Below are 27090 nucleotides of genomic sequence, written 5' to 3'. Positions count from 1 at the left end.
CGAAACATAAGCGTTCCTCTTTTCTTTGCCAAGAACTAACGTTTGCACTCTGTGTTCACTTAATGCAGCTTTTCTTATTTTATAAATATTACAATCTCATTACATTTTACATGAGGAGAGGCATCATGTAAATGCTTTAAGTAACAAACACAACCACATCTGCCCAGTTATAGCCTGATGTCAGTTGCATATGCACACAGTGTTAATAAGCATATGGAATTCTTATTATTTACCTTACCATTAATACAAAGGCAGAAAATACAGAAATGTGAAATAATATTAACTTTGGTGAGCCTAACACAGTATTTCAGTCTGTTTTCTTTATATTTACCTTACTATTAAAATACATCAATGAAAAGTGTTGCCCCAAACCTTGCACTACTGTTCTATAAAACCATGGCAAACTAAGCTTTAAGCTCTTGTGATGCTTAATTTTTTTCCTTTAACATTGCTTGAATAGTTTCTTCTTCTCTTTAGTACTCCTCAAAAAAACCCTCTCTATATCTTGGCTTCCATGCAGTTCACATAAATGAAGCTATATAAAGCTAAATTCAAGATAAGAGGAGGACAAGAGTAGACAGATCACTGTGCTCCAGTAAACTCACAGGTGTGCTGGCTTGTGTTTTTCAAATCTTATTGTCTCTCTTAAGCTACTCTGAAGTTTTGCATGCCACCAAGTTTCACTCAGACTTTCAGAAGTACTGGAATCCATAGATAATTTCTTATTTGCCATGGAATTTACTTTAAAGAAGGGGGGAAGAGGGAGGCGGAAGCAGCAAGTAAGTGAATTCCATGGTCTCGTTTGCCAGAAAAAAAGAAAGTACACTGTCTCCTCTGTACTGCTTCCAAAACCAGGGCAAGCCCAAAAAGAAAAAAAAAAGAAAAAAAAGAAAAAATAAAAAATAAAAAAAATGGAAAAAAAAAAAAGAAAAAAAAAAAAGGGTGAGGAAGGGGTTTCACGTTACATGAAAAACCCTTCTTCACTGGAAGAAAACATACTGGATACAGAATTTCCCTGAGCCACTGATGCTCAGCTCCAATATCATGATTTTAACTTCCTCTCTCTTTCAGCATAAAATGAAAGATTCCTTGGAAGTTGAAAAGAGATTAATTTCTGGCTTTGGTGATATTTCTTTTATTCTGCAGCAGCAAGGGCTCAGGTGGAATGATCACGGCCGTCACACTTTTTAATTTCTGGTTTAATACCTAGAGTAAGGGAAGTGTTTTAGATTAGTTGATAGACACTACACAATCAGTGGTTTTGACAGCTGAAAATACCAAATGTTTAGAGTACTTGCATCATTTGCACAATTCTTTAAGCAGCCAGTAAATGCAGCTTCTAAGAAGGACACGCTCTCTAGCAGCAACACTTTGATTTAGTTTTTTATTCCTAGAATTACTGTTCTGTACTGTTAGCAGACCAGGAAGACAGCAAGGCACTAATTTTTAGATCTCAGATTTTCTTGATTTTTTTAAGGAATAGTTTTTATATACTGAAAAGAGATGATAGTTACACAATTCAGTTTTCAGTCATTTACTGACACAGGAGAGTCCCAGCATAACAAAATAACCACTGCATGCAAGGGTTTATTAAATGCAAGTGCATTTTACTAAGGTATTCTATTTGTCTTAACATGTCAACAGACAGAACCTTTTTCCATGATCTAGGAAGCTGAGTATATACACAAACCTGTACATATACCAGAGGTACAGAGAACAGCATATGCTGTGCATTCTTGAATATCCACTGGTCTTGAAGGTTAGTAGAAACTATTCTGTGTGTGGAAATCTACACACAGCTGTGTTCCTCCTTTAGAAAAGCTTCCTACCTGAGCCAATTTTACCTCATTGTTGAGCCACGGATCTGTCAAACAACAGTGAGATAATTGACTATTAAGGATTTCTGGCTTAACAGTGGTCTCACTGTGCCTTGAGCTTCACTCTATCTCACCTGAGCTCCAGATGACTGTGGTCATGGATAAACCTCCAGCGTTATTAGTAGCCTAGAGTCATTGTACCTTTAGCCACAGGGAAACTCACAGCAACAGGTATATTGTGATTTTGGAGGGCAAATTTTTCTGGGGTACAGCATGTTTTAAATATCCATTAACACTTTGAGTTTGCAAAGTCAACATCCATTAGCAGCTTGTGGTGAGGAATGTTTGGGAAAGGCATACACTGACTTTGGACTTACAGAGTAAACTGAATGTCTCACTGGGAAATAAATGCTTATTTGAATCAGCGGTGTTAATTGACAAGAAAAAGAGGATCCTCCAAACACAGTTTTTCCAGAAGAACAAACAAAGAAACAAACCAACACAGTCTTTGATTAGATTAAAAACAACTCCTTCCTAATAAGGCTGAAGAATGTACTGACAGCTGTACTCATCTAAGACTAACACCCAGACAGACAGCACAATGGCATGTGCAATTATCTTTCGTCTATAAATTGACTCCTATGTCATTGAGACTCTGGTGCTCAGAGTAGAATCAAAGCTTACAAATCACACATATCCAAATCAAGTAATCTGTTGCAATAATAATGCAGGGGAAAGACATTCTGGGACATGAAGCTTTTACCCGATTTCAGAAAAGTTGCTAGCTCGAGCAGCTGACCTAAACAACTTCTATTTCAAGCTTCTTTAATGTCAGAATAAGCAATTTTTGCCTTTGCCCATTTTCAGTAACAGTAACAATAGCCAACAAATCATGTGCAATTATTTTGAAATAAGATCTGATTAGAGAAACTGTCCCAAATTAGTTACCAGCATCAGGAGGCATTTGTGATGCAACCACTTGTGACAATGCTGAATTTATCTCACATCTGTCTCATCTGTAAAGGCGTCTGTTTTCCCCTCAAGCTTTTTACCAGGTGGGGAGTTCTAAGAATCGAAGATTTCTGCCGTCTGTAGAACAAGCTGTTGCTTTTTCTTCCATACAACTAATTCTGAACCTTTTCCAGGAGTAGCTTGGTTTTGTACTCGGCTGAACAATTTTTTTTTTAGGACAGAAGTTTTCAGCAGGATTTCGGGCCCTAGACTAAACCTCAATGAGTTTAAGAGTTTGGTCAGGTTCCCTTGTGACTGTCACTGTAAGACATAATTTTTCCCCCCAACAATTACTAGATTCTTTAGCCTTTCATGTTGAGGGAGAAGTGGAGAGGAAAGATAAGAAAACAAAACTTGCCAGTCTAGGAGTAATTCTTTCTTGTCCCTTCCTAATTGCATTTCCTCAGTTTCCCTGGTCTCTTCCTCCCATTACACTTTCACTGAATAAAGAGATTGTTATTGTTCCTTTGGGAAAAGCTGCTCCAATTGAGGTGAATGAAAGGGGAAGAAAAGAAATATGCCTCTTCATCCTGTCAACTTCCAAGGAATAATGCATTTTGGCCTGAATGAATAATGCTGGGGAGAAACCAGGGACTCCTGAAGGAATGAGAAACCCCTCTTTTCAGTCTGTCTGATACGGTGTATAAATACCAACCGTGGCTTCACTAAACACACATTTAATTCCAAAACAGAACACCTAGCTGTAGAAACCCACACAAGTGGAACATGACATTTACTGACATTTAGATGTGTTTAGGCTAGCTATATGAGCTCAGTTCACAGGTTATTCCTTCTCCTTAGCGTAATTTCTTTACTTTTTCAAAAAGGAAACCATGCAGTTCATCAGCAAGGTGTGTCATTCTCCATCCCATTCTATGCATTTCCAAAAGAGAGATGAAGAGGATAAACTAAGCTGTCTACAGCAAGGTACGTAAAACTACAGTCTGAAGTCACTGTTCAGGGTGTTTGTGCATCAGAGGGAACAGAATGCCCACGCACATCCCAGCAGTGCCCTTTACTCCACCTCCCTCTCACAGGAGAGGCACTGGTATGGATTCCAGGTCTCTTTTTTTAGACTTGAGAATAGCTCATTTGTAACTTCCCTGCACACCATCACAACTACAGAAGAGACAGTATCTTACTTAAATGTCCTGCAAAGTGCCAAACTTTTGCTGGTGCCAGTGCTAGGTGGGGGAAGATTTATCAGTTTTCTCACCACCTGTGATTGCAGCCAGAGGATTTATTAGAAAATCAGATTTGCTAATAAGGTCAAGGAAGCCAAAATGCAGGGGTGGCTAGGATTTGGGATTCTTGGAAAATGACATAAAAAACCAAGGGAATTCAAAGACAAGAAGCCAAATACATAGGGATGTATTTATCTTAACCTCTTAACAGAGGTTAAGATAAAGACAGAAGAGAATAAAGTGACTCGGAGGAGAAGACGGACAAACTGAAACCAACATAAGAATAAAACAAGATATTTGAAAATAATGGTTACAACAGGCAAGTCTGTGTTCTGAATAATCACAATTATCTTTTATAAGTTACAATACGTGGGAGGAGGAAATGTCACTTTTTTCTACATGCTGTTTGCTCGCTTCCCAATTTTGGCTAATTCTGTCCAGCCCCCTCTTTTTCCCATTCCTCCACTGTCTGTCTTCTGAAAGGAAACAGCCCAACAAAATAACATTCCTTAACTCATTATACATCACCAAGATATCATCTGTTTCCTATACTTAGTATATCAAATAACATATACTTAGTATGTCAAATAACACTATTAACTTCTCATGGTATTGATATCTGAAAATTTGATTCCTTAACTGGAATCAAGAAATGTGAACAAACAGATAAATATATATGTGTGTATGGACTTTTTGTTAAAAATTGATAGAGATATTTTGCCTTAGCTCTAAATACTTGTCTACAGCATAAATCATTTTGCTGGCCATTTTACAGTCATTGTTTTGTAATTACCGATCTAAATGTATTTCAACCAGGCAATTTTTGCTGTTGGGCAGAGAGAGTCTGTAACAGCCGATGATAAAATAGGAGTAACATGGAAGGAGAGTACAGCAGGAATGATTTTCAGAGACACTGTGGAAAACTGCTGCTGCAATGTCTTTCTGAAAGGGAGAGCACAGGGTCAGCTCTGCTTCTTTGCAGCAGGACATCAGAAGTACCTCCCGTGAATACTCCCCATTTCCTGTGGCCAGGACTGAGGCAACAACAATAGCTTCAAGCCTAAAGTGAAAACTGGATTATGCCCAAGCCCAGCAGAGAATCAAGGAGGAAGCAGAGCAGACTCTTGTGGGCTCAAGAACAAAATATATCACACATATGTCACCTTATGGGAGAGAAATAATACTGGCCATTCATTACCTTCTCTTCAGAGTCCCCTGGCTGGCAGGTAATGACTCCATCTCGTGAGCCCCCAGCAAACGTTGCTTTGCAGTTCGCAAGCCACTGTTTTCAGAAAGAAATGAAAGAAAATATGAGTAAGATCTACAGTTTGATTCAAAGAAAGATAAATGGTATATTAGTTTCATAGCACATCATGTAAATAAAAATTGGGAATTGCATTTTTTATTACCATAGACTGTGACAATTTGCTTTGAATGTAATTTAAAAAGTGTAGTCTTGATTTCTATTAGTATTTCAATTGCATGAACTAAGAGAATTAATGAATGAATAAATAGGAGAGAGACCAGGGATATTAAAGAGATCATTATTTCTAATATTAAGGGATACAATAGCTACTTTCTGGTTTTGGTTCACATGTCCAGGAACAAACATTCAATGAATCCAGTATCTGAAACATGTTTTTCTACTGAATGTTGGTTTAAACAGATCTGAGTGGATGTGCAGTTTCCTGACACAGCCCAAGAGCATAATTCAGCATACCGAGAGTGTTGCCTCTTTCCTGTTGTTGTATGTGTCCAGGTACTCCTGCAGCTCTAGAACACTGAACTTCAGCTTTTCAAGAAGGCCACAAGAGAGCAGCTGGAGAAATGAAATCAAAGGGTCTGTAAATGTCACTATAAAAGAATGTAAATATTGGTAGACAGTACAGGAAAGATATTGGAAAAGAATACTTAGATTTACATATACTAATACTGAAAAACATTTACATTTATGCAAAAACCTACGTAACTAAGATACTATACTGAAAGGCAACAGCAAAAGTTGCACCTATGATAATGTGGAATTGAAATTTGTCTTTTGTGTTTAATGACTTATCAGAGGACTTCTCTAAAATGAATCAGTAAACAAAGTTCTCTCCACAGCTCTCTGATGATGTAAGGCACAGTTCTTCCACGGTCACAGCAGTGGGCCCAAGATTACACTTGGCCAGTTTCTACCTCTAGACTTCAGTGTGGGAGGTCACACTGTCCTGATGCTGCTGGATAAACATGAGCCAGAATGAAGACAATGGGAAGGGCCATCTCACTCATTCCCTAATATATATATAGATATTTATAGAATTATAGAATAACTGAGGTCTAAAAAGACTTCCAAGATCAAGTCCAACCTTTGACAAAGACCATCATGCGCACTAAACCGTACCACAAAGTGCCACATCATCTTCCTTTTCAAACACTTGCAGGGATGGTGACTTTACTGCTTCCCTGGGCATCCTGTTCCAATAATTAACACTCTTTCAGGGAAGAAACTTTTCTTAATATCTAAACTGAGCCTCTTCTGGCACAACCTGATGCTGGTGCCTCTTGTCCTGTTGCTGCTTGCCAGGGAGAAAAGGCCATGTGCCACCCAGGCTACACCCTCCTTTCAGGCAGTTGTAGGGAGCAATAAGGTCCCCCCTTGAGCCTCCTTTTCTCCAGCCTAAACACCCTCAGCTCCCTCAGCTGCTCCTCACAGGACTTGCACACCAGACCCTTCCCCAGCTCCATTTCCCTTCTCTGGACACGTTCCAGCCCCTCAATGTCCTTCTGGCAGTGAGGGGCCCAGAAGTGAACAGAACAGGATTGGAGGAGTAGCCTCAGCAGTGCTGAGTACAGGGGGACAATCCCTGCCCTGCTCCTGCTGGCCACACTATTATATATACAGGCCAGGATGCCACTGGCCACCTGGGCACAGCTGGCTCATCTTCAGCCAGCATCATCCAGTTCACACCACAGCTGACTCAAATGAAACCACTACACACTTTACCATCTTTCATGCTGAACTATGTAAAAAATAGATGCTTCTTCTTCATTTGTGGAGCTGACTGGGTCCAGTAGGCATCTGTTTTATACTGAGGTTTGGCACACAGGCTCAACACATCATAACTATTCTGTGAGTCTATGATTTTACACTGCCCATCTGTCACTACTTACCTAACTAAATAATACAGAAAATGAATGGAAATATGCTTCTGAACAGGAGATAAAAAATGTAAGATAGGAGAATTCCTTTTTGACATATCTGTTCAGGAGTTGCTCAAAAGTGAAACAGCCAGTAAAATAACACACTGCAATGAAGTACATGTCTTTTAAAAGGAATATACTCACTGTTTCTGCATCTACAAAGAGGGTGGGACATTCTGAACATGATGTTAACATCTGAGAAGACCTCACAAACTTGGAGCCTATTCCTCTCAAGTTGTCTCCCAAGTAACTAGCTGCATCACAGGTTAGGAAGCAGAATCTTTTCTGAATATTCTGGAAAGCAAAATACAATTTATTACATTATTTACTCAAGTACGAGCTTCTCACCTTTGTAAACAAATGGCATGGTTGTTCTTCTTCGCATCATAAAAAGAGACAATCAGTCTCCCTGTGGAGAACTGAATGTCTGCTCTAGGACACCGAGTAAGAGTTATTATGCTGGAGACAGTGTACAGCTGGGCAGCTGTGAAACTAATTACAGAGTTCATCATAATCTACTACTGATATACATTCTTTCCTGTTTAGACAAATCAATCTTTATAAACCTTTTAGCCTAGCCTATAAGCCTAGTAGCTTTATTTCCTTGTCTCTACAGGGTTAACAGACTGGATCAGCACATAACTTTTTCTGCCCATTCCGGGCATTGTCTTGTGAATATTCCTGTCAAGTGGCTAATCACATAATATAATGGACATACTAATGCCAAACAGCAGCAGAGAAAAATCAGAAAAAACCTTTTGTTTTCCCCTGTGGGAAGAACCTTCTTACTAAAACTTTACTGCTGCTTGGGAGGATTCCAGAAATACTGCACTGCATCCAGGAATTATTCTTCTCAGCAGATTTTTTTAATGTTTTGAGTCCTAAACCTGTCTAGTCTTCCAGAAACATTCTAGTGCTTTTCAGTGACTAATATATATAGTGAAAAATGAATAAAAATAATATGTTAAATGTGCACTAACCAAAACAATGATCTTCATAAATACCGATCAGTTCTCAATGTATCTCTGCCCAAATGTATCTCACTAAGGCCTAGCGCTCAGCAGTTAGGAGCAACATGAGAATATTTTTATAAATAAATGTATGCAACATCTTTATATGATTCATTCCAAGTTACCAAAGGAATTTCTCTGAGGAATGTAGGTTAGGACCTGTACCGTAAGTATGCCTCACTGGAGAGGAGCACCTCCCAAATGCGAGTCTCGATGACAGACACAGAAATAGCCTGTTACTGCTCCTGCACTGGTGCATAGAAGCTAAGTGCCTAAAAGCAGGTGAGCTGACTTCAGACTTTATTGATAATGCAAGATGTGGGACTGAATGATTTCCTTTAAATGCTAAATAGGCCCTCAAGCTGTACACAGGCTGTGTGCTATCAGTGATTTATAAAATGGTCAGAGTTCCTGTACCAATCAATTTCATAACTACTTATTTGTGAATCTCTCTCGAAAGCATCTCAACTGCCCATCTGAGCACAGTCAGGACCAGGCAGAGTGATACTGGTCTTACTGTTTCCACCATCTAATTTCAACACAGAAACAAAGTGCTACACACCTCACTCAGCACATGGTACAGATTCTCTGAGTCTGTCAGAGGCAAGGGGTTATCGCTCATTACCACCAAACCAGGTAAGTGATTATTTTTATAAGCAACTAGCAGAATCATCTGAAGCACAGGCCTTGGTGACAACTGGAGATTTACTACTGTGATGTCTTCTGAAAAGAAAGATTTAGCCAAGTCTCTGTGAAACTGTTGCTGATAACTCTCCTGGCAAAGCAGAGAGATCTAGATTTGAGCTTAACCAACAGAAAAGACCTAGCTGAGAACAAAGAAGTGGAAGGCAATTTAAAATGACAGATTATGAAAGAGAATCCAAGAGACGTTGGTTGCAAAGGACCTCTGGAGAACATCTGATGCAACCTTCCAGTGGGACTGTTGCTAACCCCAGACTATGTCAGACGTGCTTTTAACTAGCTGAGTTTTAAAATCTCCAAGTTCAGACTTTCCTCAAGGCTTTGGCTAACCCGTTTAGTTGCTGCAGTGCCCTCCTGGGGAATAACAATTGAGTTTGTCAATCTGAGGCAGTAGAGGAGACAGACTACAGAAAGAGTAACAGATATTCTTCCTCTAGTCCTCTCTTTTTCAGATATTCACAAAAAGAACAATCAATCCACAGTTAAGATGATAATGGTTTTGAAGAGTGTTTTAAATTATTGTGTGAAACAGTGACTGTACTTTGCTATCTATGTATAATACTTCACTAAATATATTTATTTTGCAATTACATGGACTAACACTTCTTTAATAAATTATCATCTCAGCTACGTCCTTCTGGGTGCAGACTACAGGGGCTGAAACCTATCAAGCAAGTATGAATGCAGTATATATTTCATGAAACGAGATTACTGTGAATAGTAATGCCAGCTGTCAGCCTATTATGAATAAATATATACCTGCATATAGTCACTGTGCTTTGTGTCCATGTAAATAATAAAAAACTATATTCTCAGCAAGTTTTCTTCTTAACCTCATGTTTCCTCCCCTTGGAAGAGGACTTTACGTAACAAAAAGGCTTGATTGTGGAATTGCTAGATCTGAAACCTACTTGTCTTGCAGCTGTCTGATCTGCTGAAAGACATTTAATTTGAGGGAATACAAAGAGGCAGAAGTAAAAATAATCCAGAGGTCTCTGACCTCTGACTCGTTTACAGGAAAAGTACTTAAATAATTTCAGGAATTTTAAACAAGTTCAGTGTGTTGTGGGCAAACATCCAAGATACCATTAAAGTGATACAGGACTGAAATGTAGGTACCCTGGAAAATGCACTTCTTTCACTTCACCAAGTATTTAGTTGGCAAGCTACTCCAAACAAAGATTTTGTTTCACAGTCAAGTATTTTGGCAGTACTTTGCATTGCAAGCTTAGCAGATACCGGACTTGTTTCTGAAATTTCCTGTTAATGAGGGTCAAAAGTCAAAGTTGGCAGATGGGTAGTAAAGTTTAATAGTGCAAACAAAATACAATTCCAGCCAAGCTGGGATTTTACAAAAAAAAAAAAAAAAAAAAAAAGGAAAAACAATACTCCTATGTTTTATCACTAAAAAGAAGAACAAAATTATTTTTATAAACTAAAAATATGGCAGTGACTCCAGCTAAAAACTGTGACTTGATATTAATGCCTTTTTCTTTCTCCTCCAGTATCAACTGAGGAAAATGAGTAGGGTATCTTCTGAATATAGGGCAGCACAACAGCAAAGGAAGTGTGTGCACACTAGGATTTGGAATTAAACAGGTACTTTACAAGTAATGTTTAGGTTTTTCATGACACTGTATTATTTATTTAATCTTCAGAAGAGTGGCACCAGTTCCTTTTCACCTCTCCAAAGAGGAGAATCAAGGACAAATAAGTCTCTAAACACTCAGACAAGTCTAATAACCTCTAGGACTGAGGTTAAGACAGAAAAGCTGACATCATGAATAAACACTCAAGTCAGCACTGGGTTTTTTTTTCTTCCAAATGGTTGTTTATCAGTGTTTAAAAGAATGCCTATAAGACATCTGTATTTACAGTGGCATAATGTTTAAAGGAGGACAACGTGCAGGTAGATAAGACATTCAACTCCAGTGGAGCACAGAGGAAACATGATGAAGAAGAGATTCTTACTGTCGGATGCTTCCTTCATATCAGGTTAGTCTCAGACATATGAAAAGATCTTGGAATTGTGTATTTATTAGCAGGGTACTCCTTGTTAATGAAATGTTGTGTACTCTGAGCTCATAGATACTTAAACTCTGCAGAAAGTTACCTGGCTACTGCTTTCACTGCTGGAGCATGCTAAACATCCTGCAGTTGCAGGAGAAACAATTTTAAAAGGCTTTCAAGCTAATTGCAGGTAAAACTAGATAATCATTCCTTAGAACAACTCATACATCTGACTTTATCTCTTTTTATCTTTTTGCAATATTCATATCTTTGCAAGCATACAGTTTTAGAAAGGAGAAGTGTACTTCTAGTCTTCAGACTCGATCTCTGGAATAAAGGTCACATGATGGCAGCTGGGTATTTCTATTCAGATGAGTAGGTACAAACCATTTAATTATGCTGACATTTACATGGACATGCTCAGATTTCAAGAGTTTGCAATAAAAGAACAGATTAACAATAGTTTGAGATTAATAAGGTTATTTCCTTGTCTCTTGCAGTTACTGTTCTTGCAGTCTGTTTGTAAAGTACCAAAGAAAATGCTCTTTGAAGTGGGTCCATATTTTGCAACATTACCTCCAAACCTGCAAGTATGAGATACATAGCATTTTCATGACCAAACTGGTCACAGAAGACAGTGCTGCATGAAAAATGTAGTACTGCAATTCTGCAGTATGCAAAATTACAAGGGTTATATATTTACTAGTTCATTACTGGGGCTGCTCTCAAGAAATACTAATTGCCACACACAGAAATTATGATTTTGAATCTTAAACTTATCTTCTCACCTTAAACAAGGAAGAGAACACATGAAATGTATAAACTGCACAGGAACCATCAGAGTCACACATGAGCTGGTTGATGTGACTACGCCAGGCTTCTTCTGCATCATCACATGCTGCTGGCTGAAATGCAGCAAGGATGGCGGAAAAAAATGGTGAGGGAGGAGGGGAGGCATTTCGATCAACATCTCCAAAACTGAAGGAGAAAACAGGAAAAAGGTCATGCTATAAACGAGAGATAAAATCACAGGACCAATTACAGCACCTTCCTAAAAATATTCATGAATTTTCAAATTACTTTTGAAGGTTGGCAAGATGTTGGCTACAATGAGAAAAACCTCCAAATCAGAATCCCTGTCTTCAGGCCATTATCATCTATCTTCCTCCATCCCAGAACATTTGAATTGTCTTCCAGTACCATCATTTAATGGAAGAAGGCTGAAACTTCACAGGAGAATAAAGCTCTCTCCCTCTCCCTGTCCCCAGGCTATCTGCAGTCTAACTCAGCATCCAAAATCTGAAGGAGCTCCAGATGGCATTTAAAAATATCTTTAAGCCTTTTCATATCATATACTGGGGTCCAGCCACACTCACAAGCAGCCTTAAGAGCATATAGCTGGGATTTTTAACAATACTGAGACTTTCTTTCAAGAGAAATCAGAAGGATGAATACACACCTGATCTATTGAACAGGTACCTAAGTAATATCCCTATTACTACAAATCTTTAAAAATCCTTCTTCTTATTTTAGTTAAGCATATTATATACATAACGCCTAGCTGCATAGATGTACGTAAATATTGTATCTTATTTTTCCTAGAATGAAAATCTTGGTTTTGTTTTGCTTATTTTTCAGTTGTGTGGTAATTATGCAGGTAATAAGGGCATTGTTTTCTCACTGCTCCAAGCTTATGAGAATTTTATAACTCCTGTGGCTAAAACATCCATTCCATTAACTACCACCTTGTTTTAATTTTGTTGTACACTGTGAAAGGATTTGTGTGAATAACAGTGCATCAAAGTACCTAGCAAGAGCAAACTGTTCCAGCCTGTCAGCTTTCTCTTCAGTTTCTGTCATATCCAGACTAAGGCTATCACTGCATTCAAATGCTCCAGGGAGTTCATTTGTAGATCCTGAAAGGTCATCCTCATGGACTGCTATATCTTGTTCTTCAGGTACAGCTTCAGCCTAGGGGAGTGAATGATGATGTCTTAGAAAACAGCAAATTAATAAGTTAATTCCTCTAATAAATAGAAAGCATTTAATGAAAAAACCCACCTGACGTTAAATTGTGCAGATATAAAGCCACAGGTAATAAATTACATGAATCAACTTACACTTCTTCAAAAAGACTGTATTTGCTCAACATTCTGTCTTGGATAAATATTATTTTTAAGGCATTTTTTGAACTTGTCTATCAAAGAATTTCAGATTCCAATGCATGTGGCAACATAGTGAGGAAGTAATTTTTCAGGAAAAACAATAGGGTTTCTTGTTACTGTCAGTCTGTCCTTGTCACGTAACACCTTACAGTGTCCAAGACTGTAATAAAGCCTCTCAGTATATATTGAAAACAATCACTGCCTGGAAGACTACATGCATGCTTAGAACTGGGAATTAATTTTAGCATGTCATTTACATTCAAGAGGAACCCAAGCATTCTAACAGGCCATTAAAAGGATTATGATTAATTTCCTTCCTTTTTCATCTATCAGCACCTAAAGCTCGTGATTTCTTCTCGAAACATTCCAAATTTTCTCGCATTTTCAGTCTGAACAAGTTTTGTTTCAGCTTTAATCTTTAATCTTTTGACTTTTGTCTGCCTCATCTATAGTATCCAAAGCAGTTCCTGTAGGGATGACTGCAGTGGGTCGTTCAAACCTTTGTGCACATATGCCCACGTGCATGTACATACATGTGTAGGGAATTAAAAGGGAGGCAAATCTGTGGCATGTGGAATTAAACAAGGAAAGTGTCCCTCTGCAGTTTTATCAATCTGCCTGGATCCTACAGATTCATTATGGGGATTTGTATTTGTAAAAAATTACACAAGACTCGTAACAGAGGGGACAGGATCAGAAATTCAGTAGAATAATCTTTTGGTTTGCTTTGTTTTCTAAGCAAAAGATAGGAATATTCCTGAGTTCAGGATGAATGAAATGAATCAAGGCCCAAACCATCTTGAAAAGAGAAATGCAAGCTATATGGCTGAATTATCAGAATAGGCACCAAAGCACCTGGTAAAAAGTGTAAATGTTTCATGCTTATTCAAGAAGTAATTAGTAGTAACCACTTTCAAATACTAAATATTAGCTTGAAAGAACCACTGCAGGTTCTTCACTGAAATGAGAGTTTGTAGGAGGAAAACACATTTTGATGGGATAGAGCAAGGGAGGAAGGAAGAGGAGGCAAACACCTCCCACCCACTGGAGTCTAATTTGATGCCCCAAAAGCCAAATAGAAAAGTGAACTTCGCATATTCAAGGAGGATTGTAATACACTTCCAAAAATATGTGAGTTTAGGTAACTTGAAAAATACATAAGATAGCATCATCTAAAGTTTTGTAACCCTTGCAGAATTATCCCACTATCTTTAATAGAAAATAAATTTAACTAATTTAGTGCTGTTAACAATAATATCTAGATTATGGCATTGAAACACCTAGGAAGAGGCTATATAATCAATCTATTTCTCTCAATTGCCGTATCTATTTAAAGGTTGAGATATTTTTGGTTTTACTTATGATGCAACAACTAAGCATTCTGTAAATCGCTAAAGAAGCAAAAATATTTTTCTTTGCATTGATGACACCTCATCAGCTCTCTGAAAAGAAAAATTCAGAGAAAAAGAGAAACAGTAAAGAGCTGAGATTTTGTGTTATGAAATTAAGTAAAAATTAATTAGGTGTAAATTTCAAGTTTTCTGACTAGAAACTGGGTAACTTCTTCTTTACATTGACTCCAAATTATTTTGAGTAAGAATACAGAAGTATGCACTCTAGAAGAAAATACCTTTGAGTCAAAACTCCCCACCAATAAGGCATTCTGTGCTTACCAATTCAATAATCTTTGTAACAGTTGTAACCTGGGCTATTATTTTACACCAATATCAAACCTATACCAAAACCAGCTGAATTTGCCTGTCAATTCCACATGAAACTGCTCTGATTTCACATTCTTCACCTACTTACTTATTCCAAAGCTTTTCATTTTTGATGAATATTGGCACATGGGACATTAAAGAGATTTTGACAATAAAGATTCCAAACCCCCAGACAGACATTGAACTCCTAAGCTGAGATTTTCAGTTCCTAATGTAGACACCAACAGCCACTGCAGCTGGATGTATGAGATCAGCTGCAGCTACCACCTGCAAACGTGTCTGTTCTGACTGCTGCTTCCTGAACTGAAATTCTGCCAACTTCTGCTGTTTATGGTTGTTATGTGGTGACTTGTCTAGCAACAGTTGTTTTGACAAATGATAATGAGTTTACCTTCTCCACAGCCACTGTTTGGAGAAGTTCCCTTTCTTTCAAACAGGATAGGTTCCCTATCCTTACAAACACTTCCCTCCTCCCATCCTTTCTTCCTACTGCAGCGGTTTCTGACACAAACAATTTGTTCAATATTCAGCACAGTTCCAACCTCATTTTCTATGACCTCTTCAGCAGAAGTTTCCATTACTTCTGAAACATGCAGAGCTAGCAGTATCAGTTTTCTGTGTGGCTGCATTTGGAGGGGGCAAGGGCAAGAAGGAAAGCCGATGACTACAGAAGATATATTCTTCCTCAGCCCCAGTCTCATACACTGCTCTTTCACAGAAGTCATACAATTTCGACATGACAGAGAAGCTTTACTGACAGAAGCCAACAGTATCATCAAGCCACTAATTCACACACACCCTCCAAAACCAGATTATATTTCTAGAGAGACACTGAAAGGAGTAGATTCACCTCATCTCTCGTGAGCAAGTACTGTTGAACAGAAAATTAAAGAAACCATCCCTGTATTGATAATGATTTACCAACCTTGCTCTGTCTTCATCTTCTGATACAGCTCTCTGAAACACATTGTGCTGAACGTGGTTGTTGTGTCCTCGCAAATCCTGCCTCCCCACCCCCAGGATGGTTTAATATTGTGGTCATGAATTTAAAATTTCTCTGTGTCTGCCAAAAGGCAAGTACTGAATCCAGAGCACACAACTGTACAAAAGGTCCCCACATACAAAAATATTTCAGAGAATACACGCATACACCCACCACATGAGCTGGCACATTGTTCTTTAATTCAGCATAAAGAGCAAAAGAATACTGCCTTGGAGTTGTGACTTGTAGCCAGTTCACAAACTTATTTTGGCACATATGTAGTGCAACATATTCAAGAAACAATAAACGAAGAAATCTCTTAATGAAGAAAGTAGAAAGGAAACAGTATTAAAGTGCAGTAGTGCATGAATGTATTGTACTATGCCATTAGACAGAGGAAGCCAGAATGTACTTGATTTCACAGATCAAACCCTTTATGAAAGTGTAAGCAAAAAATAATTGTAACAGTGTCACATAAAATACAATCCAGTTGGAAAATAAAGAAAAAAATGTATTCACCTTGGGTCCTTCAGACACCTGGAGATTAGTCATACCAGGCAAAGACACATCAAAGCTGGATGTTCCCATGTTAAAATGATGAGGGTCTGCTGAGGTTGTGTCACATGATGTAGAAAGTGAGTCAATATTATTTGCATCCTCAGATGGGGAAAGATTTATGATCTGTTTAAAAGACAACAAAAGCACGGAAGAACTGAGTATACAGCTCTCTGCCACACTCTACTTTCATGAACATGCAAAGCAGACAGTGTCTTAAAGTGCAGTGACAGTGACTCTCTTAGTTTGTATATACACACAAACTTTTGACACAATACTTCTGTCAAAACGTTTTATTAAAAGCATCCCAGAAGTGTACAATGAAAATCAGAGACCGTTTGTCAACCTCGAGTTTTTTTCTACTTCTTTAGGCGTTAAATACATCAGAAAGATTCACCACTGGCCAATTGTCAAAAATAGTAATATTTTTGACAATATAGTAAAAAAAGTAAAATAGTAAAAAAAGTCAAATAATAAGATCGGATGATTCCCGTGTTTCAAACTTTGCACTAAGATTCCTGTTTACCTTTGCAAATAAGGGAAAATGCACCCACCAATTTCAGCTCATTAGACTGCCCCTGGGCAGAGGAAACTAAAAGCCCAGCTTATTTAAACCCACCACCCTATCTTTTCCAAAGTTTCAAGTTTGCAGCTTACTAGGTCTGAGTTCTCCAAGATTTGGCTGGTGGTCAGGTCCTCCTCCTCTGACGACTCATCGGAGTCCTCGTGGTTCATTTTGTTCAGGCTGGGTGTGCTCCCTGAGAGCTGGTTCTCTTCCATCAGCTGCATGTCGCACTTGTCCAGGCTGTCCAGGGACCGTCTGCGCACTCCCCAGTTGAAGTTGTCCATGCTCTCACCCTGGAATCAGACAGAGGGTCAGCCTGCTTCATATAAAACTGTTCATTTGCTAACACCTGATCCAAGTTAGCTCCAGAAAGATTTTGATGTAAAAATACAGTCAAAACTTGAAATAAGCATTATCTCGCTTGTTCACCTGGAGATAAGAGCAGAAGCATGGAAATGGCAGTTAAATGAACACTCAGTCTTTTCAGTATTAGATATTTTTCATGCATTTGCTAATTTAAGAATTTGTTTTTGTAAGTCTGCATATACATGCTCCTTGGTATCAGTAGAGCAGTGGCACGCAAAGGAAAAGTTTGAAAGCAAATTTAAAGGATTTTTTTCATGATATTTAAAAATATTAGAAGCATAGTCACTACCAATGGTTCAACTGCAAAACTTATGTTAAGGATTTTAGATTTCTTGCTTTATATACATAACCATAATGGTGAGTAGATTTGAACAAATCTACTTGCTTTACACAAAAAATGTAACACCTTAAGCAGCACACCTTTTAAACTTTTATTTGAGGCCCATATTGCTAATTTTTGAATCTACTTGCATTACTTGAAACGGTATTTTGGGAACAGCCTGATAAGCATTGCCTGTGATCTCACATTTTAGAAAGGACACAGTCAAATGGACCAAACATTTTATATTTATCAGACTTTCAGTTCTGATCCCACACACAGTTACATAAAGCTGAGCGCATTAAGCAAATCGGGTAACCATTTGTTAGGCTGGAGAACTGATAAAAAGATCACTTGGTTTCTTTCATGAATAAAAATGACAGTTAGTTTTCCACCCTTTTTCCATTTATTTACTTGATATATTTTCCAGTGGACTGTATGCCTTTTCCCTGATTGCAATAATCTCTCTCTCCCTTCCTAAGTCTAGCCAGGTTCCTCTCTGGCAAATGCAGGACGACATCCACAACTGCACCTGCCATGGACCTCCAGAGGCAAAAGGGGCCTTACACAGCAAGAAAGGTCTCCCCAGAAGTATTCAGATGAAGTTTTGAGTACTTTATCTAGGTGAAAGCCCTCAACCCTGCATCAACATGGGAAGCCCTCAATCCCGCATCAACATCTTCAGAGAAAAATGTTTCCTTTTAAGGTTCAGGGCTGCCTGTTTCAAACAAGACTCTGTAAGTTGCAAAGCCCTTAAAAAAGCAAGTCAATCGGTGAAAATTCAAGCTGATAGCAATATTTTAAATATCAATCTGAAAAAATATATAGTTCCGCCTAAAAAGTAATATTATTATCAAATAACTGATTATGATTATTTCCTGGGTTTATGCAGATCAAAATTATATGCAGTCATTGAGAAAGAGGCCTCAGTTCAGTAAGGTCCCTTAGGCAGAGTTGGGATTTTAAACACTTGAGCGATGCCCTTTTGAGACTACGCACACATTCACTGAATGGGGACCAAACTGCATGAAGTGCAATGAATTAAATTGCAATCTTACCTCCTTAACAACCAACAAACTTGCACAAATTGATCTTATTTTGCATCACTACCATTTAATGTAATGGACTGCGGAATTTGAATAGGAGGGAAAGTTCAGTGTCATGACATTAAGCTCACCATTTCACGGACAAATATGATGAAAATAGAAAAAAAAAATGTTTTTAAGGAAAAAGACCCTTGAAAAAGTTTTCCTTAAGGAAAATACCCTTGAAATTCAGAAGAACATTTAAAACTAAGGAATGTACTATAATGAACAGAAAATGAAGATTAAATTGTTATGAAGCCTGACACATTATTGGAAGGACCCTGTGCTTCCATTCTGGGACTGGTATAATTTCTGTGTGGAAAGAGAAGAGAACACATCTGACTTAAGAAGCCAGGCCTCTTTAAATGACAAAAATGACTGCTCAGTTCAAAGCTATTTATTTTAACAAATTCTTTGGTTGTCCATCGTCCTCCTCAAAGGCTGGAGGACGCATGCAGCAATGAGACATCCTCCACAAACACATCAATTACTGAACTCACAAATGACAAAGTGACATAAATAAGCAAGCAAGCGAAAATGACTGTAATTACACCCTAATCCTCATGATGCCTCGTAAAGCCATCGGTAAATTTAGCAGCCCATGTCTATAGGAATATTTCCCGTTGCAGTTTTATTCTGCAGTGCCTTAAAGAAGGAAGTCAGCAAAAAGAAGAAAAATAAAAGGGACACTTCCAGGGCATGCAGTTAGAAGGGGTGGTGAATTAAAAGTGAGGGAAGAGGGTAAAAGAGATGAAACACTGTAACTCAAATACCCATAGCATTTGGATTAGTGTAAGCTTGCTACAGGGGCACCCAGAACCATACTGAATTTAAACAAGAGGTCAGCACATGTCCATGGAGTTTCTGGTTTTGTAGTCTATTCAGCAATCTTTTCTTTCACCGTTAAGAAGAAAGAGCAAAAATGTATTTGAGAGGCTGTTCATTTTCATCTACAGCAGGAGCAAAGCAATCTCCCATTGGAAAAGTCACCAGTGCTAAACTGGTGGAAAGCATTCACGTTATAAGTGTCTGGCCAGCAGGTAGCACAGAGGACTTCCTACAGTCACCACGCTCTGGTAAAGGAGCAGCTTGCATGCTCTTGCAGCTACTTCAAACTTCACAAGAGCCCAGGGGAAAGGAGAGACAGAAGGGAAAGTAGTCATATGTGGGGCAGAGCAGTAAAACTCCTCCACAGAGGCAGTAAGAATCATGCGAAACCTGTTTCACACAAATTTTCACCCTTACTGTGTTGACGAAGCATGTAAAGTTAATGGAAACACTGAGATATTGCAGGGCGTAGGCAGAAGCATTGTGGAACGACATAGTAAGGCACTATTTCCATATGGATGTATCTCTCGCAGTGAAGAAATTTTGAGAAAATGATTTTTGGGGGTTGTGTTTGCATAATAACTGATTTACAAACTATCAGAAACAGACATGCAAAATTCTGTGGTTGCTGATCTCTGTGTTATTTGTACTACTCGTTAAATTCTCTATCATTTCAGTTCTCTCTATACATTGACAAATTTAAAATTTAGGTCCCAAACTGGCATTGACTGATGTGTCTTTTCAGTTTTCCTCACAGGGTAAATGAGTCCACCGAAGTTGGTAGGACCATAAAGCTGTATTAAATTAGGCTGTAGAAATTAATTTATTTATTCAATTAAATTCAGTCTGATAGAAATAATGTAAACTGTCTTTAGAGATCTCAGACACAGCTTTAGCAAGATGCTAACTGGAGACAATATGCCACAACAGAAAGGATAGAAATTATATATAATTTGCCCCTACAAACAAATGGCCCAAACTCTAAAAATAATGAAGTTTCTACACATTAACCATGTACAAAGATATCACACAGAGAAAGGGCCCAGTTTGAAAAACACTGATATTAGAATTAAGATGTTTTAGAATTTGTGAAGACCATTGACCATGTCAAAAACAAACTTAAAATTAAGCAGAATTTTTGAAAAAGACCTCAAAAATATTTCTAACACAAGACAAAAAATGAAGCACCTGTCAGAAATGCAAGCACACACACACACTCACCTACGCACACACTGAAGGGGGGAGGCAACAGCAAAACTATGATGTTATTCTACAATATAAATTTGCAAGAAGGCATAACATATGCTGGCACATCTGAGTTCAAGTAGCATTCTTACCTGAAGTTCCTGGGTGGCAGATATAATAGATAGAAAAACAAATAGAAAGAATCTATGTAAAATCACTGCATTAAAGACATCACAGACAAACATTTGCCTACAATTTTAACATATATTATCACAGAAACTTCAACTCTACCTTTTAAGTCTGAAAATAACTATTTCTTGCTTTCACATCTTTAGGAAATTTCAAACAAGTACACCTTATGGTCTGGGGATGATCGAAGCCAGTTAAAACCATATGCACTTCTTTGAAGGACTGATGTTGCTCTTGCTAGTTTTAGTTTTCTAACAGAGTTTTTTCATTTTTATGAATATACCACACTCAGATATGATGTAAAGGTTACAGTTTCAACTCAGTCATTAGAGAAGTAGCCTTTTACACCAGGTCTGAACTTATTTTAAAGCAGTGGTAAGTCAAGTCCGAACTGAACTTTAGAACACAATCCACAGCAATTTAAAAACCACTAAGTGAAACTCAACATTTTTAGTTTTACTTCACATAAAACCAGACGTTTAGTATCTGTTTCATGACCAACTTAAGACTACTAGGATATCAATTAATTTAGGCTTCAGTCTTGAAATTGGCCACATGTATAAAATAAATCTTTGAAGAGTCACAGTCCATGAAAGTAAATTTATTTTAAAAGGAATTGTTCTGCACAATTATATACACTCTCTATATGGTTTTAACTGGTGAAGAGAAAGAAGAAATTCCTGAATTTCAGTGGACAAAAAATTATCAAGTGATCTTCAGTCAAAATTGCAGTCCTACATCCTTGTAATATCTTGAAAGCCTTTAAGACACAGAAATTGCTGCAGCATTTTTGTTTTATCATTCATCCTTGTTTGGAACCTTGAAGCTCCTTCAATATTTGTCTAATGTATTTTCAACCATTGCTGCCAACTACCCTTTTAGGTGGTTTTTGTTTGTTTGTTTGTTTGTTTTATTTTTTTTTTCCTTAGCAAAGTCATGGGCAGCTGTGAGCCAAGATTACTAATTTTGATACAGAAATTCCTGACTTGGAAAAATTAGGATTTTGGGACATTTTTTCCCCCCATTCCTTTATCCTTTCTCTTCATTGGAGAAAAATAAAATCAGATATAAATGAGTTCACACCTGAGTGTTCTGTTTACCTTAAAATAATTTTACTTCTAGAAAAAGGAATATTTCTTCCTGCACACATGCTCTTCTCAGGGCTAAGAGTGATGACCGAGAGAATTCATGTTAAAAAAAAGTCCAGATTATGACAAGTTATTAAACTCTAGGTTTGCTGAACATCTGAGTCTTAAGTCCTTCAAAAGAACTAATAATTTCTGAACTTTTAAACTGCAACAAAATTGTTAGACTTGTTTGGCCATGGATATTAATTTTTGGTCTTTCCTGATCAAGTAGAAAGAAATACCCCAAGTTTGATATTAGCAAGGTTAAAGGGTGTAGCCCTCCAAAATTTATCAGTTCTTCAAATTTTTCCCTTCAGCAGTTTCAGCTCAAGGTGAGCTGACAGGCTTCACCTGTCAAGACTTGATCTGGGTGCTCAGGATTTTGTTTAGCTCCTGCATGAAATGATGAAATCACAGACACTTCAGCAGAGTGGAAGGTACACCTCTAAGTGATTTCATCAGCAGTTGCAGGAATAACAGCAGCCTGAAGGCCTGAATTAATGTTTCAGAGGGTCCCTTATGAACCAACAGATTCCGAACAATTTCATTTGATACATGTTTAATCAGCAAATACATACATTAGATCTTTATAAATTGCTATTTAAATAAATTACTATTTAAAGTAAGTTCACTTAAAAGTAAATTCACCGAAAAGGTACTAGAGCAGAGGCTTTATTTTCCACTACCAGTTTTGCAGTGTTTCCTAAAGTAGATTCAGAAAGGAAGGGTGTGGTATTCTTTTTACTGTTATGCTACTGAAATAAACATTGAGTGAAGATCATAAATAATCTGAGCTTAAAAGTATATTTATAGTTACACAGTTACAGTTTTATGTTACAAGAAGAGAAGTGTTCAGCAGAAGGAGTATATAAGTGTTCTAATAAAAAAAGCTGTTTCAGAGAAAATATACTGTACCTCCCCATCTTCCAGCTCAACATCTAGGAAATCAAAGTCCCTAAAGACTCTGAATTGTTGTTCACTGTTTGAATCATCCATGTTCTCCTGCTCCCTTGTTCCGTCCTCTGAAGAGACCAAGCTCGTCTGGTGCTCAATCAGATCCAAATCACCACAGGAAGAAAAAATCACCTACAATTCAAAGGGTTTCTTTTGTTACAAACTGTTCCCTCTGGTTGTTTCTTCCTAAAAGCTCTAATTGGTTATTCAGAAGACTGTATTTCCAGTACACACCTAATTCCTTCACTGAGTATTTTTAGAACACTCTTTATTATTTATGTTGGACAGGTGCCTTCAGATTAAACTTGTACAAAGAAACAACTTCATACTGTGGGAACACATCCAAGAATACTACAGCTACCTCCTAATGGCTGCAGATGGATATTGCCTGGATATTTGTAGACATATATAGGAGCAAAATTCAGAGAACTTAGGAGAGAAAATACTGTCATGGGGATGACATAGTAAGTTCATTAAAAAAACCCCTCCAGTTAACAAGTTGTTAAAAAATATGTCAAGATTAGAAAATACAACAAGCTATAATTTTTTCTTTCCTACTGAGTATACTTGTATCTGCAATTCAGTTGCAAAAATTAAACAGTTCCTGTCTTAAACAAAGGACCTGCTCTCCATAATACAAGTGACATATACCATGTTCAAAAACATTCAGAAATTTTTCTTTCTTCTGTAGAAAATATTTAATAAATGTTTTAAGAGCTTCCTAGCCTGGGTGATCAATCACCCTTTTCCTGGCACCAGATTACACTAATTTTTAAAGAGTAACATTGGAACTAGTGTCTAATGGAAAAATCAGACACACACCCCCCTTTCCCCTCCCATTTTATTTCTGCAATTTAATTATTTACTTAATAAAGGTTCTGGATTGGTAATGCAGGGGTCATTACTCTCTACCCACTGAGACGGCATAAGTAAAACCTCCAGCATCACAGATTCTAACAGGAAAACCACACACAGTTTTCAAAGTGAATCTCCTTTAAGTGAACCATTCACTCCCTGGTCCATATGCTGAGAAACACAGCCTGGGCCAGTACCAAGGATAATGATAGTAGTGACTTCAAAACTATACAAGTCTGGTCAGCAACTTTGGGAAACACAGTTCTTCGCTTCCAAGGCTTAGGATATGATGAAACAAAAAAGTGGTCAATAACAAAGCTACTTACTGAAGGGTTTTTACTCAGCCCAACTTCCTGACCACACAGGGAAAGGACATGCACCAGCTTTTCCTTTGTCCTTTTCTAGAAAACAAGATGTTTCTCAAGTGAGCAATTTTTTAACCACCCATTCTCCCTGTGGCTAGAAACATACATGAGCAATTTTTAATTAAGAGGAACCAACCAAAGAAGTAGTCATTAAATGCTCAAAGGATTGCTTTCAGAGCAACTATGCATCAAGGAAACATAAAAATAACTGTTAATTATTTTGCTGTTTATTATATTTAAATTAGTCTATAAATTCCATTGAGTATATTAAGGAAACACTGGATCATATGCATCACTTCAAAAAGACAGTTCAGAAGCCTAAAATTAAGCGCACACATAATTTTTGCTTTGTGCAGAATTGGCCCTGACTCACTGCTATATAACCTACTGTATCAAAAAAGAGAAAAGAACAAAAATATTTATTCTGCATGGCTTTATTTTAACTGGCAGATGACCAAAATCATTAAGGTAATCAAACATCAATTCTAGGAAAATTGTTCTTTTTATTGAATTTCCCAATGAAAGACCTTTAAAAGTTGCACAAGCTATCTACCTGCTCCCACTGCTAATATCTGAACTCATCTGTTGTGTTTACTTAAGTCTGATCTAGACTTAAGAGGTCTTAAAGAGATGCATTTCCTGCAAGTTGAAAGAAAAACAGCTTTGGGATAGAGGATGGACATAACTCAGTCCATTTTTGAGTCCAAAAAAGACACCCAGCACACAGGGTCAGATGTTGTGCTGCTGCTGCCCCAGGCAGCCAGGAGCACCGCACAGCGCACAGAGGGCACAAGCATTTAAGGATCCAAGCATGTGCTAACTCAGCTGCTCTGGCTGCAACTTGCTAATCAATAGTGGGCTACCTACCTGAGAGTACTGGGGTCTCTTCCAGCTCACAGGAACAAGGACATTGGAGTTAGATCCTGATGAGGTTGAAGAAGTGCTTCGGGTGACAGCCATTGCCCTGGGTTTACCATCTCGCCCAGAAGAACTCTGCAGCTCATCATACCGTCTTCCAATAATTGGAGTCTTAAACAGAGAGTAATTATTCAGGAGCACCCTGCTTCAGGATGAACTTAGAGGAGCCATATCGGTTCAGATGGAGGAAAAGATTATTTTGAAGATCATAAACAGGGATAAAACAAGGAGAGCAGCAAATTTCACATCACTTGGCACGTTTCGTTTTCCACTGTGAATGTCTGAGTAGCAACTGCCACACTCAGTAGCCAGAGCTTATGTTCATGGATAGAATGCTCAAAGCAACTGCCACACAAGTTCCTGACATAAGAACCGGCAAAAACTCAAGAAATCTTACTAAGTTAATTTCAAATCTGCACTTCTCGCATATTTTAAATTTTTTTTAGCAAGTGTGCTGAACACCCTGGCCCTTTTCCAACAGGTATTGAAATGCTTTCTTGGATTGACAATAGGATGCACAGCTTTTTCCAGAACTATACTGACAGAAAAGTAAATAGTACCATATGCCTTTTTACGCTTGTGTTTCCTTTTAACCTCACCAGCTCACTATTATCTATATGAAATAATCTATAATGCTGCAAACAATTCTGCAGCTTCTTAACAATAAAGTGAGTTGTCCATTAAAGTCACTAGGACCATTCAGTTCTGTAAAGTTGCGAGGGTTCGCAGGATAAAGACCGCTGTAAGAGAGTGCAGTCAGAAGTCAGAATTAAGGTGTTAAGTAGCAAAACTACAAAAAATACCTCTGAAATATCAAAATGAAACTCCAAAGTCTTCCCCGGTAGCTCCTTGGAGGCACTGTTCCACACCCGATGTATTTCCATTTTTGAAAGATCACTATGTTGATAGGAAGGTAGAACTAAACTGGCAGAACGAGAAACTACCAACTTCAGGATATTCAAGGCTTCTCTCCAGTGAATGCTCTAGAAATAATATATTCACTCAGAAAACAGAAAGCGAGATTCACACACATTCAAGATTATTTACATTTTACATTCGTATTTTTTACGACATAAATAAAACGTAGATTTGGAATATCCACATTCTTTGTCTCTCCTGGCCAGTGACAAGGTGTGTAATTGCAGAATAATTTCAACATCAGAGACCAAGACTTGCCTAGGGTGTCACTGTTAGGGAACTCGCCCACAAGCTGGGAGACCTGTGGACAAAGCCACCTTGGCAGAGGATTTAAAATCTCCTACCTGAATGTCTTAATCAGCACGAATAAATACAAGGGCCACAGCAGAATATCCATAGACAGGTTTTTACCTCTGTGAATTCCTAGTACTCCCATGTATTTTTCACTTGTCAAGAATGAGGTACAGAGGTCTCTGAGGAGTAGTGCTTATGCCACATCTCCCTTGCGCTAATAAAGAAAGGTCACTCGGGCTCTGAGTGATATTGAGGTTGCTCTGAGGCACTGCAAGGCTGAAGCCCAACCTTCTCCCACAGTGCAGACATAGCCAGGCATCTTCTCTGGCGATGCACAGGCTATGAGACATCAGGATGTTTACAAACTTTGTACCACACAGCCCTCCCTGCTAATCTAGTTTTAAATCCTTACAGAGAAAATCAACTAAGGACAGTAAATGCTGCTAAGTTCCTGTAGTAATATAAAAATGATATGGCATTTACCTGTATGTATTTTTCAATGGTTTTTAGCACTTCCATGTTAAACTGCTTCACAGGAATAGCTGACAGGTCCATATAACTAAGAAGGCTGTAGATCATCTGTAAGAGGGACTGTTGCATGCTAGGAAGGCCCTTTTCTAGTAGCTGTCAAAAGAAAAGTGAATATAACAAAATTTTGAGGCATTTCTTCTTAAGTAAAAAGCTACTCGTTTCACAAACAGCAATTGTACTCTTCATCTCTCTTCACTCACTGATTTTGCAATGCCATTTTACAATAATTTCACAACTGATGATGATGAGGC

General features: G+C 38.0%; 1 protein-coding gene across 4 annotated transcripts in view; it reads right to left on the bottom strand.

Moving 5' to 3' along the window:
* Positions 1 to 27090, bottom strand: part of FRY (FRY microtubule binding protein) — a 183187-nt gene that overhangs the window by 8014 nt on the left and 148083 nt on the right. For all 4 annotated transcript variants that reach the window (XM_058419511.1, XM_058419512.1, XM_040056716.1 and 1 more), the window contains 12 exons: positions 26792 to 26932; positions 25900 to 26079; positions 25046 to 25207; positions 24140 to 24214; positions 22920 to 23090; positions 16998 to 17198; positions 16305 to 16466; positions 12725 to 12888; positions 11706 to 11895; positions 7340 to 7489; positions 5733 to 5831; positions 5211 to 5294 (listed from right to left, as the gene is read on the bottom strand). In XM_058419511.1, the coding sequence (XP_058275494.1) occupies positions 5211 to 5294; positions 5733 to 5831; positions 7340 to 7489; positions 11706 to 11895; positions 12725 to 12888; positions 16305 to 16466; positions 16998 to 17198; positions 22920 to 23090; positions 24140 to 24214; positions 25046 to 25207; positions 25900 to 26079; positions 26792 to 26932 (1779 nt within the window). The remainder of the gene's footprint in view (positions 1 to 5210; positions 5295 to 5732; positions 5832 to 7339; positions 7490 to 11705; positions 11896 to 12724; positions 12889 to 16304; positions 16467 to 16997; positions 17199 to 22919; positions 23091 to 24139; positions 24215 to 25045; positions 25208 to 25899; positions 26080 to 26791; positions 26933 to 27090) is intronic.

Source organism: Hirundo rustica, chromosome 2 (genome assembly GCF_015227805.2).
Source record: "Hirundo rustica isolate bHirRus1 chromosome 2, bHirRus1.pri.v3, whole genome shotgun sequence".
NCBI classification, from domain to species: Eukaryota; Metazoa; Chordata; class Aves; order Passeriformes; family Hirundinidae; genus Hirundo; species Hirundo rustica.
The sequence above is the reverse complement of the archived record's forward strand: the minus strand, read 5'-3'. Positions and strand labels throughout refer to the sequence as shown.